The sequence below is a fragment of the Molothrus ater genome, chromosome 18 (genome assembly GCF_012460135.2).
Source record: "Molothrus ater isolate BHLD 08-10-18 breed brown headed cowbird chromosome 18, BPBGC_Mater_1.1, whole genome shotgun sequence".
Lineage (NCBI taxonomy): Eukaryota > Metazoa > Chordata > Aves > Passeriformes > Icteridae > Molothrus > Molothrus ater.
Genome location: NC_050495.2, coordinates 3,713,963 through 3,731,083, shown reverse-complemented (window position 1 = coordinate 3,731,083; position 17,121 = coordinate 3,713,963). Strand labels below are relative to the sequence as shown.

At 43.9% G+C, this 17,121-nt stretch overlaps 1 protein-coding gene across 12 annotated transcripts in view; it reads left to right on the top strand.

Annotated features, from left to right (window-relative positions):
* The first annotated feature begins 239 nt into the window (after positions 1-239).
* ATXN2 (ataxin 2) overlaps positions 240-17,121 on the top strand; it is a 49,765-nt gene continuing 32,883 nt past the window's right edge. For 9 of the 12 annotated variants that reach the window (XM_054516714.1, XM_036393598.2, XM_036393600.2 and 6 more), the window contains exons 1-6: positions 241-473; positions 7,073-7,109; positions 8,719-8,778; positions 9,484-9,555; positions 9,763-9,913; positions 16,389-16,513. In XM_054516714.1, the coding sequence (XP_054372689.1) occupies positions 361-473; positions 7,073-7,109; positions 8,719-8,778; positions 9,484-9,555; positions 9,763-9,913; positions 16,389-16,513 (558 nt within the window). In that variant the 5' untranslated portion in view covers positions 241-360. Of the gene's footprint in view, positions 474-7,072; positions 7,110-8,718; positions 8,779-9,483; positions 9,556-9,762; positions 9,914-16,388; positions 16,514-17,121 lie in introns of all 12 variants that reach the window. The other 3 variants (XM_036393603.2, XM_036393601.2, XM_036393597.2) reach the window with 2 other exon arrangements.

Sequence of the window (17,121 nt, the reverse complement as noted above, 5' to 3'; positions counted from 1 at the left end):
GCCGCAGCACCGCCGCCGCGCCCTCCGACTTCCCGTAAAGAGTCCGCGCCGCCGCCCGCCCCGCGCCCGCCGCCGCAGCCCCACCGCCCCCCGCCGGCCCCGCGGGGGTGCCCCGAGCCCGCGGGTGTGGCCGCCGCGCCCCCCGGCCCCGCCGCTGCCCTCGCTCCGCGGCGCGGCCCGGCCGCCGCCCGCCCCCCCCCCGCGGATCCCTCCGCGCCGCGCTCCGCTCCCTCCGCCCCGCTCGCACTGTTTGGGAGCAACCGGCCGAGCCAGCGGCGCCCCGGCCCCGCCAGCGCAGCGCGGACCGGCCGAGCGCACCCAGCCCGGCGCGACCCCCGGCGCTCTCCCTCCCTCCTCGCCATGTCCCTCAAGCAAGCGGCGGCGGCGGCGCAGCCCGCCGGCAACAACCGCAAGCCCCCCGGCGGCGGCGGCCCCGGCCTCCCGTCAGCCGCGGGGAGGCAGAACATGGGCAGGTGGGTGCGCAGTGCCGCGGGACCGGCCCCGGCTCCGGCCCCGGGCCCGGCGCGGGCGCCGCTCGCCCGCCCCCGCCGCCCCCCTCCCCCCCGCCCTCGCCCCGCACCGGCCTCCATGGGCGGCGGCGGCCGGGGAGGGGGGCCGCGGGGCCCGCAGCATGGCGGGGCCGGGGCGGGGGCCGCGATGGCGGCGGGCGCGGCGCTCGCGGCCCCGTCGAGGGGGTTCCGCAGTGCCGGGGCGAGGCCGGGCCGCGGCCGGTGCCCTTCAGGCGCGGGGAGGGCACGGCGCGGAGGCTCCATTTCGGCCCCCCGCGGGGCCCGGGGCGGGGGGCGCCGCTTCCCCCGGGCCGACGTGACCCGCCTGCTGAGGAGGGAGCGGGGGGAGCGGGGGGCGCGGGCCGCACGTGTCGGGGCCGGCGCGGGAAGGGCCGCGAGCGATGGCGGCGGGGCCGGGGGGCGGCCCGGGCGGGGAAGGGGGCGGCGATCCGGCCCCGCGATGGCGGCGCAGCGCCCTCGGCTCACCCGGGTGGAGGGGGGGGGGTGGTGATTTTTAGATTTTAAAATTTATTTTAATCTCTAGCGATCGTTATTATTTGTAATATTTTTTTTTAGTATTTTTATTTGATTTTTTTTTTTTTTTTAATAATGGAAATCGCAATAAAATTCTCGCGGGAAGGCGGGCCGCGCCGCGCCGCTGGATGGTGGCTCCAAGCGCGGCCTCGCTTTTTCCCGGATTTTTGGGGCAGGAATCTTGCAGAGGCTGAGCCCTCTCCTCGCCTCCCCCCCCCCCCGCCCCACGCTCGCTGCCTCTGGAAGATTGATCCCGCTCCTGCTCTCAGATCATTAGCTACGCAAATCCACTCACATTTTCCCCCTTTCTTTCCCTCAAATAATAAACTCTATAGCGCTGTGAATTTTTCCGGGGCTGCGGGGGTCATAACAAACGATGAGAGCAGGACGTTAACAGTTCTGAAGGTCACAGTCACTCAGAGTAGTTTCATTTCGAGTTTTATTCATCTTCCTCTTCAACTGGACGTTTATTCCCACTCGGTTTTGTGCACTGGCAATAAAACAGAATTTACAGTGGCCCCATTGTTGGACATCACTGGAAATAGGGTTTTACTTTGTTCCCAGCCAGTGGAACTGGAAGCGGAAGAGCTTTGGAATGGTATGAAAAGGACAAAATAAATAACAACAACAATACCTCAGCAGCTCAGAGCACCGATTTAATAGTTTTTTCATATGGCATTAGGTGGGACGTGATGTTTATTGGGCTCTGTCCCTGCCAACACACCGTGGCACTGTAGAGGTTAACGTGAAGGGCAACAAAACCTCCAGCTTATTTTTTAAAATTCAGCCTGATGGCAAGCACTTGCCCCCACAGATCTGGGCACGTGAGCTTCAAATTCTCTCCCAAGTTTAAGATTAAAGCCACTGGATTTCTCCAACCAGTGTTGCCTTTCTGGTTCTATTGGATAAATTCCATTTCAGAACTCCTTAGGGGGTTCTGATGGGGCTGCTGAACAACTGATGTGCTCCCTCAGAGGTGTTCATGCTCTTTCTTTCCTAATTTTTCAAGTTATTTCTGAATGGAGGGTGTGTAAAATCACACTGCTGGAGCCCCATGGAGCACCTTCAGAGAACTTCCCCTACACCTGTCCTTGGTCTTTTGGGGAGTGCAAATTCAAAGATGGTTCATGCTGTAAATCTGGTCACGTGAATGAAAAGCTGAGTGGCTTTTCTGTTCAGAAAAATGAAAATTTAGGTGGCCTGCCATCTTGGTGTCAATTTGATACATTATATTCTTTAATAAAAGCTTAAACATCTCCAGTGTATGTCAAGCTTTCTGCCCAGCAACTCATTTCCCTGCAGCACTAACATTCCCATGAAGGAAAAACAAATTACTTTTCATGGCTAAGTTGCTCTTGAAAGCTTAGTTTGGGCAGAAAACTCATTGATACTTAACTGTCCTAGGCCTGATTTTCTGTGTTACTGGAAGAATTGGGCTGAGCACTTGTCCTTCTACCTCTGCTCATGAGGGGAGGGTCAGCTCTGCTCACTGCCTTGTCTCCATGGGTTCACACTGCTGCACATCTGTATTTCAGATTAGAAGAGGGAAAATCCCGTGTGAACAACCAGTGTTCTTTACTATCCCATTAATTGCCTTTAGACAAAGGGAAAAAATCAGAAATGAAGGCATCCTTGAAGGTGTTTGAGATAAGAAAGAAGGATTAATACCTTTATGATCAAGAGGCCCCAAGTGAGATGCTGTGTTTGGTTAATGTGCACTATGGCAGATGGGCTTGGGCTGCAGGGGAGATGCCAATAGCACAGCAAGCTGTAATCAGGGAAAATGTAGACTTGGTTCTCAGACTTGCTCCCTGTGCTATCAGAACATCATCTAACATCCACTTTCTGTGTTGGAGTGGAGTTTTGCTGTTATGCAAGCACAGGAGGGTTATCTGTCCTCTGGCTGCAAGTTGCATCTATCCCAGCCTTCCTCCATCTCCATCCTTTTTTTGTTCATTTTTTCCCCATTGTTATTTTATCTGAAGGCAAAATGCCGCCTTAGGGTCAGGGTTTGGATGTTTCTTGTGGTGTTACAATTGTGGCAGAAGGGATTTTTCATTTGGGTAACTTGCTTGCCCAACTGGGCTTGGGGATCCTGTAAGAATACATGGAATTACTGCCCTTTAAAAATGGCTTTTTCCCATCAAAAAGGTAAAACTGAAACCACCCCATGGTTCAGTTTTTAAAGAAAATGACACAAACTTCTTACCTCCATTTATTTTCCTTTTTCCTTGACATCCCTTTCTTGAGAGCATGGTGACCATCCTGCTCAGAGGGAAGGGAAGGGGAATGTTTAATGCCAAGGTTCTGGAATTTCAGGGCAGTGGCTGTTCTGGAGATCTGCTCACACGTGCCAGTCCCAGGTTTTTGAGTTGCTTCTGACATCTTTGTGTGGGTTTTAGTGCAAATGTGCTAAACTGCTGAGCACAGTGACTGCTTAACCTGCAGGCCTCTTTCCTTATCACTGTGAGTGCACTTTAGGGTGGTGTTACATCCCTGGTTTTGAGTAACTTTTAATTGAACAACTGATTCATGGCAATGTCTGTGAAGGTTCTCCAATGACTAAGCCCATCAAGAGGTTCCAGGTGTGCACTGGGCCAGACTTGAGTCAGGTTGTTCAATATCCAGATGCTGTAGAAGCTGTCACCCTGTGTGGAGACAGGAATTGACATTATTGCTGTCAGTAGTGGGGGAAAACTACAGAAAATAAAGCTGCAGGACTTCTTGCATAATCTTCATTTGACATCTTCGATTCATTTGACTTTACAGAGCCAAACTCTGCAATGAAATAAAACCTTGCACTTCAGATTTCTCCCTTAGAAGAAAAGCTTTGCCAGCTCTCTGCACTAAAGTTCTTTGGAGTACCCTGTAAATTTGCTTTCCAAGCTGCAGCAATGTCAGTCAGTGCTCCAGAAACATCCATTCACACTTTAAATTCAAGTCTTTGTAGCTACATTTCTGCTCCAGACATTGATTGCAGCGTGGCTGCATTTATTTCTTAGTTTCAAAGTGAAGATGCTGCTGGAAAGAAAACTGGAGACGTTCTTTCCCATCCAGGAGTGACTTTGTTTCCCTTGCATTAACTGGGAAAATACAAATGCGTGACCTTGTTTTGCTTATCCAAACACTCCACTTGGCATGTAAACATTAAGGAGGGAGGTGAGGGATGCTGAGGAAATACTCATAAAAATAGAAAAAAATGTGCAAGTTGCTGCTGGGAAAAAAAAAAACAAACAACCAAACAAACAACATTTATAGTGCAGCTTTTGGGCCCTGATGGAGACTTTGCTTCTTGGGGTGTAACTGCTGGAGCCAAGGGGTTGGCACTAAGTTTTATTGCTCAGTTGTTACTTTGTCCAGAGTTTGTGACTTTGCTACCCCAAAGCAAAGGGTTTCCAGCTTGGATTTGCCAGGCTGTCCTGCCTTCCCCTAGGTTTACCTTTAACCATGTATCTGCAATGCAAAATGAAATTTTTATTTAAATTTTGCTATATTTACCCTAATGAAAATGGGCTTTTAGGTAGCAGTGCTAAATTGCTACTGAGCCTTCCTAGATCCCCCCACCTCCATTTCTTTGTGTTACTCTCCTGTTCCAAATTATGTTAAACATCTGGCAAAACCCATCTACCTTCTCCTTTTGTAAAGGTCCTGAGGGTTTTTTTTTCATATGTTGCATCAAAGATGTGTCAAATGATACTTTGAAATTGATTCTTCACCTATTGGAATATGAAACTCAAGTTGGTGGCTTTGGTTTTAGCAGAAGATGCAGTTTTGGCTAAATTGTTGCATTGGTAGGATTGGTAAATATATTTCTTTTCTCATCTTGGAGAATGTGTTGGGTTTTTTTTTTTTTCCCCCAATGGTTTGTGATTAACAGTTGTAGCTGGAAAATGGGAGGTCAGATCTATAAAGAGACCTGATAGATCAGAGAATTTTTGCTTTAATTTTTGGCTGATGTAGAGGCTGGGAGTTCTTGCTGATGTGGATGTGCACAATCAGTTTTTTTTCTTGAAGAAGTGTGGGTAGGAACAGTAATTTTGGAAATGTGGTAAGAGATGGAAAATCTGGAATACTCTGGTTGATGCTTAGAGGGAATACTCCAGACTTTCTGCCCAGTCTAGCAACCCAGTTATTTTCAGGTCTAAGAATACTTTGTCACTAAAAATGGGAGTGGTTGCTCTTGCAAAGACACGAAACTCTTTCACTTTTGATCTATAGCTGATGGAGGAAAAGGAGGAACTTCTAAAATCTATGAGGGCAGCAGATGGAACTGGTAAAATCGTTTGACTTTGGCCAAGTTCTGGGTGACCATGGTGATCACATTTTTGATTGTAGTAGAAAGACAAATCAAACTGGGCTGTGGCTCTTATGTGGGGGTTCCACATCTGGTGAAATGACTTTCAGATAGAGAAGGGTCTGAATATTATGCAAAAATGTTGTTCCATGTTCACAAAGCTTTAGTTCTCTCAGAGGCCATTTAACAAATGTCAGATTTGGTAAATGCTGAGATTTGCTCCAGAGCAAGACTGACATTGTGAAGCTGCCCTATGGAAAGTTAAGGCTGATGGGTAGTTAAATAAAGGTTATTTGCATTAGAGCTTTTTTTTGGTGAGATTAGCTCTCTGCAATATCCTGAAAATGCCTGCTGGGCACCCCAAATCTGCAGTTCTGCCATCAGCCAATGCCCTCAGCATGTGTGATGCTCTGAGCCCACAGTTCTGATGCAGAAGCTTGTTGGAAATGAGTCAGGTGATAGTTTAGTGGTTTTTCATTTTTTCCTCATTAAGGCCTTTCATGGCTCTCTGATGGCTTTGCTTATTTCGGCAGAATTTATTGAAGGGTTATTTATGCTCACTGAGAGAAGTTCCTTTGATTTTTTGACTACCCTGTGAGCTCTCTTTTATAAGGGCCTGTTATTCTGGGGGGTAGGGTGTATTCAGCCCCAGCTTGGCGTTTTTAAAAGCATTTCAATGCAGTTGGCATCTAATGAAGGTGTTCAGGAGCTCTGAGCAGCCTGGTCTAGAGGAAGGTGCCCTGCCCATGGCATGAGGATGGATCTTTAAGGTCCTTTCCAACCCCAGCCATTCCATGATTCTCTGACATCCAGTTGGATTTAGATTTCAGTGTTGTTTAGATAATACCAGGCATGATTCTTCAGGTGTCTTTATTGGAATGGCTGTGTGTCAGTAAGGTGAGTCTATTTAAAAAATTGAGGAGTTTTTTTAATAGAACAGAAGATTTATTTTTGCCTCACATTCCAGTGAGTGCTCCTGAAGTCATAACACAAATCGAAATCACTATAAGGAGTATGTGAAACTGGGGCTTCTTAGTACAAGGGAGGAGCTTAGAATCAAGGCACACCAGTGGAGTTGAAGAATTGGAGCTGTTGGGGACTTTTTTAGCTGCAGGGATGATTTGGGGCTCAGGTCCTGGGGTGGAGGACACAGAGTGACCCTTGCCAGGGTGTTCTGAGCCTGGTGCCCTGAGTACTGCACCCTGACAGATTGGCTTTAGCCATTGGTATTTTTGGGGCAATGGACAGAATTAGTTAGAACTGAGCTCTGTAGGTGGAACCTCACAGTCAGGGCTCCTCTGTGGTCGGTGGCAGGGTCACTGTTTTGGGTGGCCCAAACCTGACACTGTGACAGCATTTGGAGCCTCCTGACTCAAGGATGGGACCCTGTGCTGTGTAGGGCTTGAGCCTGATCTTGTCTTTGTGTGCCATAAAATTTTGGAATTTGCTTTAGTTGCAGGATTATTCTTTTATTCTTCCTCTGATTTTATAAACTTAGTATTTTCTTCATTTTATCCTTTAATTTATCACAGGTACCCCCCTGCCTGCTGATAGCTCAGCAGGTTAGAGATAAACCCAGTGGGTCCTTGTCAGGCTCTGCTCTCTGGGAGTGCTGCTTTTCCCAAGCCCATTCTCAGCTCTGAATTGGGATGGGCTTGGAATTCTTGCTGGGTAGGAAATGGAGCAGCTTCAGCAGCTCTTTAATCATCTGCCATGTGTGTGTGTTTCATTGCAGAGGCCGCAGCAGTGGCAAAGGACCACCTCAGCCTACGGTGAGTTTGTGCTTTGTGCTCTTTGTGCCAGTGCAGGGCAGGGGAAACAACTGAGCAGAATGGCAGCTACTGGAATATTCTCTCCATTTCTTTCCTTGGGATACCATGGTGGGTGGATACTTTAGAGTGAAATGCAGTTTTCTAAAGAGTAGCATCTCACATTCATTTAAGTCTCCTGGGAGGGTGAAGGGGGGAAGGTTCAACTTAAACTTTTGACTGCGCTAATATAAATATTCTGCATTTTCTTGCAATTGCAGCTGTAAATATAAATAACATTTAACTTAAGGCAGTGCTTTTTGAGTTAGTTCCTATCTGAAAATTCTAACATTGGCTTCTCCCTTAAACAGATGACAGTAAGGCAGCATTTAATGAAATAAAAATAACTACTTTGTTTAGCTTTACTATAAAATTGCTGAGCCATTGTTCTCAGTAGCTCCAATGTGCAGCTTTAGTTGTTCTGAAGGCTGTGCATTACTGGAGCATAGATGTGGCTTGACTTGCAGAACATCATTTTATCAGAGCTAAATTCATGGATCTTGATTGAAAGAGTGGATCTTTGAACTTCACTAATCAAATATTTGCCAATTTGTTGCTGGCCTGGTTTTCAAAGATGCCTAATTTGGGGAATGGAGCAGTAGCAGGAAGATTTAAAAAGACTGCAGTTTGCTTACATAAATGTTTATTGAAGATACCAAGACACTTGAGAAAAACTAAAGAAGCTTTGAGGAAAATTGGTGGAAAAGGTCATAGACAAACACTAAACATCCCCAAGTGTTGATCTGGATGTGCTGTGTACTGAGTGCTTGAGCTGTTCCCAAACATGTCTGTTCAGCCCAGGAAAGTGGGTGACAGTGAAAAATACGTTTTCAATTGAAAAACTCAGAATATGGTGAGATCCCAAGAGCTGTTTTAGCATCTCTTGTTTTACAAACACCAAGAGGTACCAGGTATTGCAACAAAACAGCTGCACTGAGGTGAATGTGTCCTCCAGCAGCCTGGGGACACCTGCCCAGCTCTCCCAGTCAGGATTGCAGGTCCTGGTGCTGCACTGAGTTACTTTGGACTAAATTAATAATAGGCTTGGTGGCAATTTAGCACTCCACAATTTGATGGCTTTAGCTGCTGTTAATGTGTGTAATCAGGGCTGGGAGATGAAAGGATGAGCTTGAGCAGGCCTGAAAACACCTTTTTGCTTCTGCAGCTCTGCAAATGCTTTATTCTCTTGATGGTTCTTAAAACCAGCAGGGCTTTTTTTGTTTAAAAACAAAGCCCTGCTGACATCCCTCAGATCTGTGCCTATCAGCTGCACCCAGCCAGCCAGAGAATTTCCTTAATGGAGTGACATTAGGGGCTCTCCTGGGATTTTTAGCTTGTTTGGGAGGGTGTTAGATCTTTAACTGGTCAGAAAAAAGTCAGGGGCCCTCTGAAAATCTCCCCTGGCATGTTTAATATTAATATTTAAAAAGAAACATTCCATGTGTCTTGCCTGAGTAAGATTTTTACCCAATGTTTCTGAGATTTTCTGTGTACTGGTGAAAGCCTGGGCTGGGTTTGGTGCTCTGGCTTTTGGAATTTCTTCAATATTCATGATGACTTTCTTGTTTTTCAGATTTCTTTTGATGGCATCTATGCAAACATGAGAATGGTTCACATACTGACATCAGTCGTTGTAAGTCTTCATATTTGGAAGAATGGTTCCTATATGACAGAGAATTTTTAACTAATCCACTAATTGTAATGTAAAAGAGTAAATATTAAACTTTAAACACTTTTTGCTAAGGTTGAGCTTTAAAGGATCACAGAAATTTTAGGCTGGGAGAGGTTTAACTCTGATTTGCAGAGCTACAGCAGATTTCTTAGGTGCACTGGTTGTATTTTGAATTTCCTCTCTTTTAGAAGGGTTGTGGATAAATAAAATGAGTCCATGTGCAGGGATTAAAAACCTTTCTCCCAAGATTTTAAGGGAAGCCCTGACATGGCAGAATGAAGTAAGGCAGACTGTCCCACATCTGCTTGAGGCCAGGATAAGCTTTTATCCTTATTTGTACCCACACAGGCACAGATTTGGGGTTTGCACAAAACCTCCTTTGTGTGTTTTAACTGGTCAAGAGTCTTGTGAGAACCAAATCTTCTCCAGTGAGTATCTTAAATCCCTTCAGAACTGCCCATACACACCCAGCTATTTGAATTTGCAGGGCACAGCATTGTATTTATAAATGGGCAGATGCTGAATGAGGAAATTTGGCTAAAAATTGAGCTGTATTTTTACATTCTTTACATGACCTATGTAAAGAACACATGTTTTAGAAAATCACTGTAATGTCGTTTGTCATGTTGGTAGAAAGTTATATTTTCATTTTTTCTTGCATTCTAGGGATCCAAATGTGAAGTACAGGTGAAAAATGGTGGTATATATGAAGGAGTTTTTAAAACCTACAGTCCTAAGGTAACTTCTTAGATTTTGACTCTTCCCTATTGTGAAAGTTCCTAATACCGAATAACAAACATTTGATGAAAATTTAAATATTTCCTCTGAATTATTTTTACTGTTCATGCCTAGATTTAAAGCAGATTGTAAATACCTCAAATTTTGCACATTTTGGAGGGGATGACTGTGCAGTAAAGCAGTGCCCTGTGTTTGTATTTCCCACAGTGTGATTTAGTGGTTGATGCTGCTCATCGGAAAACTGCAGAATCCAGTTTGGGGCCAAAACGGGAGGACATCCTGGAGAGTATCTTGTTCAAGTCTTCAGACTTTGTTATGGTGCATTTTAAGGATATGGATACCAATTATGCCAGAAGAGGTATATTTGTTTTAATTTTTTTTATGTTTTTAAGATTATAATTCAAGGATTTTCATAGCACATCCTTTAGGATCCAAATGCTGAAGTTCATATTTAGATTTGTCATTCTTAAAGAGTACAAAACTTTAGCACCTTGTGAAATCAGAAATTCATAAATTTAAAAAAAAAAAAAGTATTTTTGAGTAGCTGTTTTGGTGTCTGGAAAGCAAAGCCTTTGTGGTTTTACGGAATATTTTATAGATTCTATGGGAGGTAGACACATTTTTGTAAATGTCTTTCTAAATTTCTCTGTTAAGTGTTATACAAGACTCATTGAATACAGAAACTCTTTGGAAAAAGGTTATTTCTCAGAGTTAAGATATATAGAGTCTATACTGAGGGAACTTCTGTGTCTAAACATGCATTCATAGAAATAGTCTATAATTACTCCTGCAAACAAAGTTAGAAATTCTTTTAAAATCCTCTAGATGTGTTTTCATTTCTCCTTTGTTCCTTGTAGACCTGTAGGTAAAGCTCTTCAAAATACAGAGAAGTGACAGACAAATCTTAAAATCTTGAAGAATTGAAACTGTTCAAATTAAACAATTTTGCTGACAGTGTTCATATTTTTAATGTCTGACCTCCAAGCCCCTGATTATTCTTCTGGAACCTGAGAGCTCATGAGTCAGTTCTGTTCCTTTGCAGATTTCTCAGGTTTTGGGCAGCAAATCTCCAGAGTCTTTCTGCTTAATGTTGCTGATTTGCTGGGATAAAGAATAATAAAAGGAACTACAGGTTTTTATGGCATGGGGTGAAATTATCTCTGTGTACATTTACAGGCTGATTAACAACTGTCACAGGAGCTCAGTGGTTATTGGAACACATGTTTTATTCCCATTAGCAGGGACTTAGAGATGAGGACATTTAATGAGAATTTCTCTCTTTACCTTGTGTTTGTACCTGTTCTTGCCTGATCTAAAGCTGCAGAATGAGAGGTTTGTTGTTTCAAGGAATTTTTGCTTTTCCCAGATGATGATGCATAATGTCAGAGCAAATGCAGCATTGAAATGCAGATAAGTTCCAGGTTCTGGATGGGACTTGGAATTTAAATTACATGAGAGCTGTTTTATAATGGGTTTGGTATGAACATCACTTTAATGTAAATGCAAACTGGGCTCTCCCTCACCCAATCTTTATAGATTTTGAGCAGACTGAATGAGGAATATGCTACTGCTTCTAGGAATAATTGCTCAATGGACATTTTCTAGAAGGAAATGACTGTTTCAGGTTGAACAGTCCCTCAGTTCACTTTATTAGGTGGAGTGACTGAGTCTAAATCTCTTAAATACTGGAGAGCTGAAATAAAGCCATAAAAACTTGGAGCATGATAAACTGGAAGGCTGCAGAACTTGATAAGTCAGAGTGGGTGAATTAATCTGCTTTCCATTTTGTCCCAAAAATACATTATCTGGAAATGACACTTGAAAGTGTAACTCAGTCTCTGATCACACCTTCCAATTAGAGCAACGAGGGGCTTTCTGCTTCCTGGGAAATTAACTAAGGATTCAGAAGGTTGGAAGTTTGTGAATGTGCATGAAGGAACTGCTGGCCTTTTTTCCTGTAAATAAACCCAAATCTTTGTGGTAGTGGCTCATTTAAAGTGGAAACTGGCTCTGCACTCCTGCCTGACTTTGGTGCTCCTTGTTTTGGGAATTGTCTCTGCTTGGTGCTCTGGTTACACTTACCTAGGAACAGAGACTTTTGAATTGTCTAACCCTCAATGGTTTTTGGCTTTCACAGACAGGTGAGGAGAATTTGGGAATACTCGGTTGGAAAGGCTTTAAAATCATAGTCAAATAAAAGAGCTTTTCATCAGCTCTCCTCTGGGAGGCTTACCTGGGATCTGATGATCCTTGTGGGTCCCTTCCAGCTCAAAATATTCTGTGATTCTCTCTGTGTAGTTTCTTACCCTGTAGGAGACTTCTAGATTTTGTGGAGCCCTTGAACTAAATAAATTTCTGCAGAAGATACTGTTTTGAACATTTTAATGCATCCCAGTTCACTATAAGTAGCTATGGATTTTATTCTGGCATTTTTTTCCCTGCTGGGCTGGAGGAATGTGGGCAAATGGGTTTGAGTAGCAGAGACGTTCTCTGGATCCTGAAAAAGAGACTGGAAGAGGAATGGGGAAGAGCAGCAGGTGGGCAGAAAGGGAATGGGATGGAGTCACCTTTCAGAAGGAGGAAAACAGAGCTGTGTGTGAAAAGCCTGTGCCAGAGCCTGGCAGGCAGCTCCCAGTGCTATCACAGCCCTGCAGCTTTGGGGCAGGGAGCTGATAACCCCCCCAGAGAGCTCAGGGGAGGGAGCAGCACTGCAGGCGTGGAGCAGCACAGTGGGGTCTGTGCCAAGCATGACACTGCACCTTCAGAGGCATCACCCCTGGGCAAAGCCTGGGCTCTGCCCAGATTGTACAAACTGGGAGGAAAATTGCTAAGTCTGCACAGAGAGAGGGGTGTCGTGGCTGTGAATGTTCCAAAAATCAACGTGTCCCTGTTTGCTGGGCCTTTATCTGCAGCTCTGTCAGCCTGCACAGAACTTGCAGCTCCTGGGGGTGCCTGTTTGGCTTCCAGGGGAAGGGGAGGGATCACCTGAGGGTGTCTCTCTGTGGAATTGAGGTTTGCTGCAGTACAGGCAGGCTGATGAATGAAACCTACACTGGAAAACTCAGCTGAAGCCGTGTTACACCCATCATTCCCCTTCCAGACTGTTCTGTCTGCTCCTAAAGAGGGACTGACACCGATTTCTGTATGTGCAGTGCAAATCAGCTGCTAAAACCCCACTGTCAGTGCAGGCTGAAATCCTTGGCTGTACATTAATATTAGCACATCTTTCTGCTTCACCTTTGAGTGCTGGGATTCTGCTGCTGCTGGGTGATTTGGGCTCCTGATTGATGCAGGAGGTTCTGTTTGTCCTGATTCTACACCAGAATTGTTTCCTGGGAGCCCTGAGCACTGATCAATCCACAGAGCTGGTTTGCACGGGATTCAAATTTCAGTCAGGCTTTGGAGTTGCCTTCTTGGCTTCTCTTTAAAGACGAGACAATTCAAACATCATAACTTACTGGTAAAGTAAAAGACTTCTGCATGTTTTTATTGTTTTTTGGCATGCTGAGGAAAATGCTACAAATCCAATGAAAAGAAAGGCAGAAGAGAATTAGCTATTTAAGTTTTTCCTTGAATTAGCTCTGAGAGTGGCATCCTTCCAGAGAAAGTGTTGCAAGGGGAATAGCAGAAGGCATCTTTTGAACAAAGGAAGGAAATGTTGGCTCTGCAGAGCCGGTGGTAACTGGTTTTAATGTTTCAAATCAGTAGTAAGGAGTTACAAAACAAATCAGAGTTTACTGTTGAAACCTTTAAGGTGAAACCTCAGTTTACTTTGCCTTGATCAAAGCTTCAGTGGGTGCCATCAGCACCTTTGGCACATAACACTGATTGGTTTAATGGCATTTCAGCTGCAGACTGGCACTTAATTGCACATTTGTGCTCTTCACCAAAATCTGTTTGTGAAAACAAGCATGTTAGACATTGAAATTAATTAAACCCGGACTCTTAATTGCTCTGCTCTGGCACTTTTTTTCTTTTAACTCAGTTAGCAGCACACACTTGATGAATTTGCCCCAGCTGAGTTTTTCGCAGAATGTGTATTTTTAATTTGCTTTAATATGAATTTCCATTGCATAGAGCTCTCCTTGGGATTTTCTTCCATTCATGAAAAATGATTTTTTACCAGGCTTTAAAACAAGGTCTTTGATAGCCAACTCCTGAGCTTAGGAAATGTCACATTAAGCAGGTACAGAGGCAGTGGGGGCTAATTGAGTGTTACAGCCTCAGCCCCTTGCTTCACCAGGTCCCATTTGATCTTTAGCTCGGGTTTTACCATGTAGAAAAGAGATTGATTAAAAATTTGGCCTTGTCAAGGTGTCATGTGAATTGCTCCTTCAACAGCTCAGAGATAAGAGGCACCAGATAAGGGAGAAGCTGAGCCTGGGCAGTGTCTTGTCAGCTATTGCTCTGCCAGTCAGCACTTCCAGCAGCAGCTCATGCTTTACCTTCTACTTTAATAATCATCCTAATTGCCACATTTTTGTTTTGGAAACTGTTACTTTTTAGAGGTTTTTTTTTACATTCATTCTCCATTTTGTTGCTGATTAATTTTGGGAGAGGCTTTGCTTGCTGGGTTTTTAATTCTGGTTTCCCTTGTGCCTGCCCTGCTGTTTGTTCCAGGAAAATTCTGATCTGTGCCTTGAGGTACCATCCTGCTGCATTTAAACTTTACCTGGATGCTCTTGAGACCACGTTGTGTGGCTGGGAGTGCCTTTGTAGCTTGAATTTCTCCTGTCTTTGGGTTTTCTTTGAGTTGTAGAGGTTAAACAGGCAAAGCCTCACTTGTGATTTTAATTGTAAAATGAGAGAGGAACTCAGAGCAGTGGAGCTTCCTGAGCCCTGTGATATCCTGGATTTACTGGGAAACTCAGCAGTGAATGCACACATCCTCCTCAGACCTGCAGCACTTGCTGATAGTAGAGTTTTTGTTTTGACTTGGGTGTTTTTTCATCTGTATCATTACAATAACAGCGCTGCTGAATGTTTATGTGGCTGTTTAAATAAGAAAATTAGTGGGTTGAGTGGATGAGTCTTGTTAAGCTGGTATTTTATTCACAGTATCCAAAATGGCACAGTTGTCTGGAGTTTGCCTGGAGGAATTTAATAGAAATTAAGGAAACACCCTTCTGAAAAACAGATTGCCTTCATCAGGTGCTGCCATCAGGCTCCTAATTCATATTTATCAATCTCACTGGAGAGGAGCTCCCTCCATTCCCAGCGATGCAGAAACAAATTTCAGTTTCCTAAAAGACATAAACAGTCTCCAACTTGGATTTGGTGTGAAATGTCCCAATCTGAGCAGAAATAAAACATGGAATTAATGATGTTTGGGGCAGGAGCAGCACTGGTTTATCTGAGCTAAGCCATGGGGTATTGAGAAGGGAAATGCAGAGTTTGCATTCTTAAAAATTCTTAAAAACATGCACTTTAGCTACTACTTAACCATGAGTTGTAGCACTGTGTTCCTTTTTAGTTTCAGATGATATTTGAACTGATATCTATAGTATATATTATAATAAAGTATATTTTAAAAGCTGTTTGTGTGAGCGTTTCATGGGATAGTGCTGGCTGTTATTAGAGAGACCAAGCACAGTGAATTTTTATCCAATTTATGTGCAGAGTTTCACTGTGAGATTGGCTAAAACAGGAATAAAAGCAGTATCAGCAGTCTCTCTTTAAAACATCTTCAGTGATTGTGTAAAAGCTGTTACATCACTGGCCAACTTCATATGTTGGGAATTCTTTTCATAATAGCTTTAAAGTTCATTTTATTTTTTTAGGCAGATTTTTACATCTTGCCAGAAGTTAATTTAGGCCACGTTTTTCCTTATCTGGCACTGCCTGGTGGTTTGATTTCATCTTTTCTAAAGGTCTACAATATTTGCTCCTTATTTTATCAGCAGAATGATGATAGGAAATTCTGGCTTGAAGACTTCTTTATTTTAGGCTGATTTATTTATTTATGAGCTTATAACAAGCTTATTTGATTTTTTAAAGTTCTTTATGTAGTTCTGAGATCCAGTTGCTTACAAATACAAAAGCTTAGTGAATGGCTTTAGATATATTTTTACAGCTATTGAAATACTCTGGTATTATTCCTTTTTAAGTCTGGCTTGAATGAAACATGAACAAGTCTAAATAAATGTTTGTGATCTTTATTTTTTGATGTTTTTATAATTTTTATGAACAATAGAAGAACCTTACTCGTTATTTATTCTCTTATGTGATTGAGAACAAAAAGTAGAGAGTTTCTGAATTTTTCTGTGTGATTTGGATAAGCTGCTGCTTAGAAAAACTCTGGCAGGAGAGGAGACCCCTCTGTTCATGTCACAGGAAATGGTAGCACCAAGCTGATGGATAATTGCCCTGTTGGTGTGCTGAGGAGTTGTGGAAATAGAAGAAATTTGGATATTTGAAAGGAATATTGCATTTTGCCCATTTAGGGAGTTGCTTTCCTGCTTTTTTGATATTTGCACACTGTTGTGGCGTGCAGTTGTGTGGGCTGGTTGGAAAAGAATTTTATACAAGTCTTTGGTTTTCTAGAAGAATAGGATCCTTGTGTTGTCTTTTTTTCTCTTTTTCTCTCCCAAATATACATGGAATCGTAGAAAACATTTTGAAATAACTGAAAATAATTCTATTTTCTGATATGGGAGAAGTTAGTCTGCACTTTAATCTGGAGTAGGCACCTCTCTCAGCAGCTCCAGGAGAAGGGGGATGATGATACTGTGCCTGTGATTCAGCTGTGTTGGAGCTGTTCCTCAGCTCAAAACCAGCGTGCAAACTTACCCAAACTGCTCTCACTGGTCCCAACCCTCCCCACTGTGTTGCAGATGCTTTTACTGATTCAGCCATCAGTGCTAAAGTTAATGGAGAGCACAAGGAGAAGGATCTGGAACCTTGGGATGGAGGAGAGAACACGGCTTCTGAGGAGCTGGAGGCGCTGGAGACCGATGTCGTGAGTGATGCTTTGATCATCTCTGGCCAGCAGTAGAAAATGAGCTGTTTCCCTGGATATGCCTTGAAATAATTCCTCAATTTCAATTTACTGATGAGCTTTGGAGGAGCAGAATTGCTGTCCTGCATTGTGCTGGTGGATGTTCAGTCTTTGCCAGCAGCTGCCACAGCCCTTTGGAGCGATCTGGCTGAGAATAGCTGCCTTTCAAATGGCACTTTTGGCAAATTCTGAGCAATGGCAGCTGCTGTGGTAAGAGCTGTGTTGGACTCCAGGAGCCAAAGAGCAGCTTTTGTTAAGGACTCCAAATCCAGCAATGCTCCAAAGTGATTTATGTTTAATCAGAGCATTCCTGTCTGACTGTCATTGCACTTGGAAATGATGGGGAGATTGTGCTCAGCTCAGTGTCCCTGGGCTGCAGAGGGAGAGAATTGATGGAAGCCTGACCCAAGCACAGGGACAGTCTCAGATTATGAATCATTAGAGGAAGAATATGGCCTCAAATGCCATGTCCTCATATATCACAGCAGTCAGCTTTTCCTCAAGCAGAAATTCTTGTAGCCAGGTGTTCAGCCTGCAGTGTGTTCAAGGAGATAATATTACTGATTAGA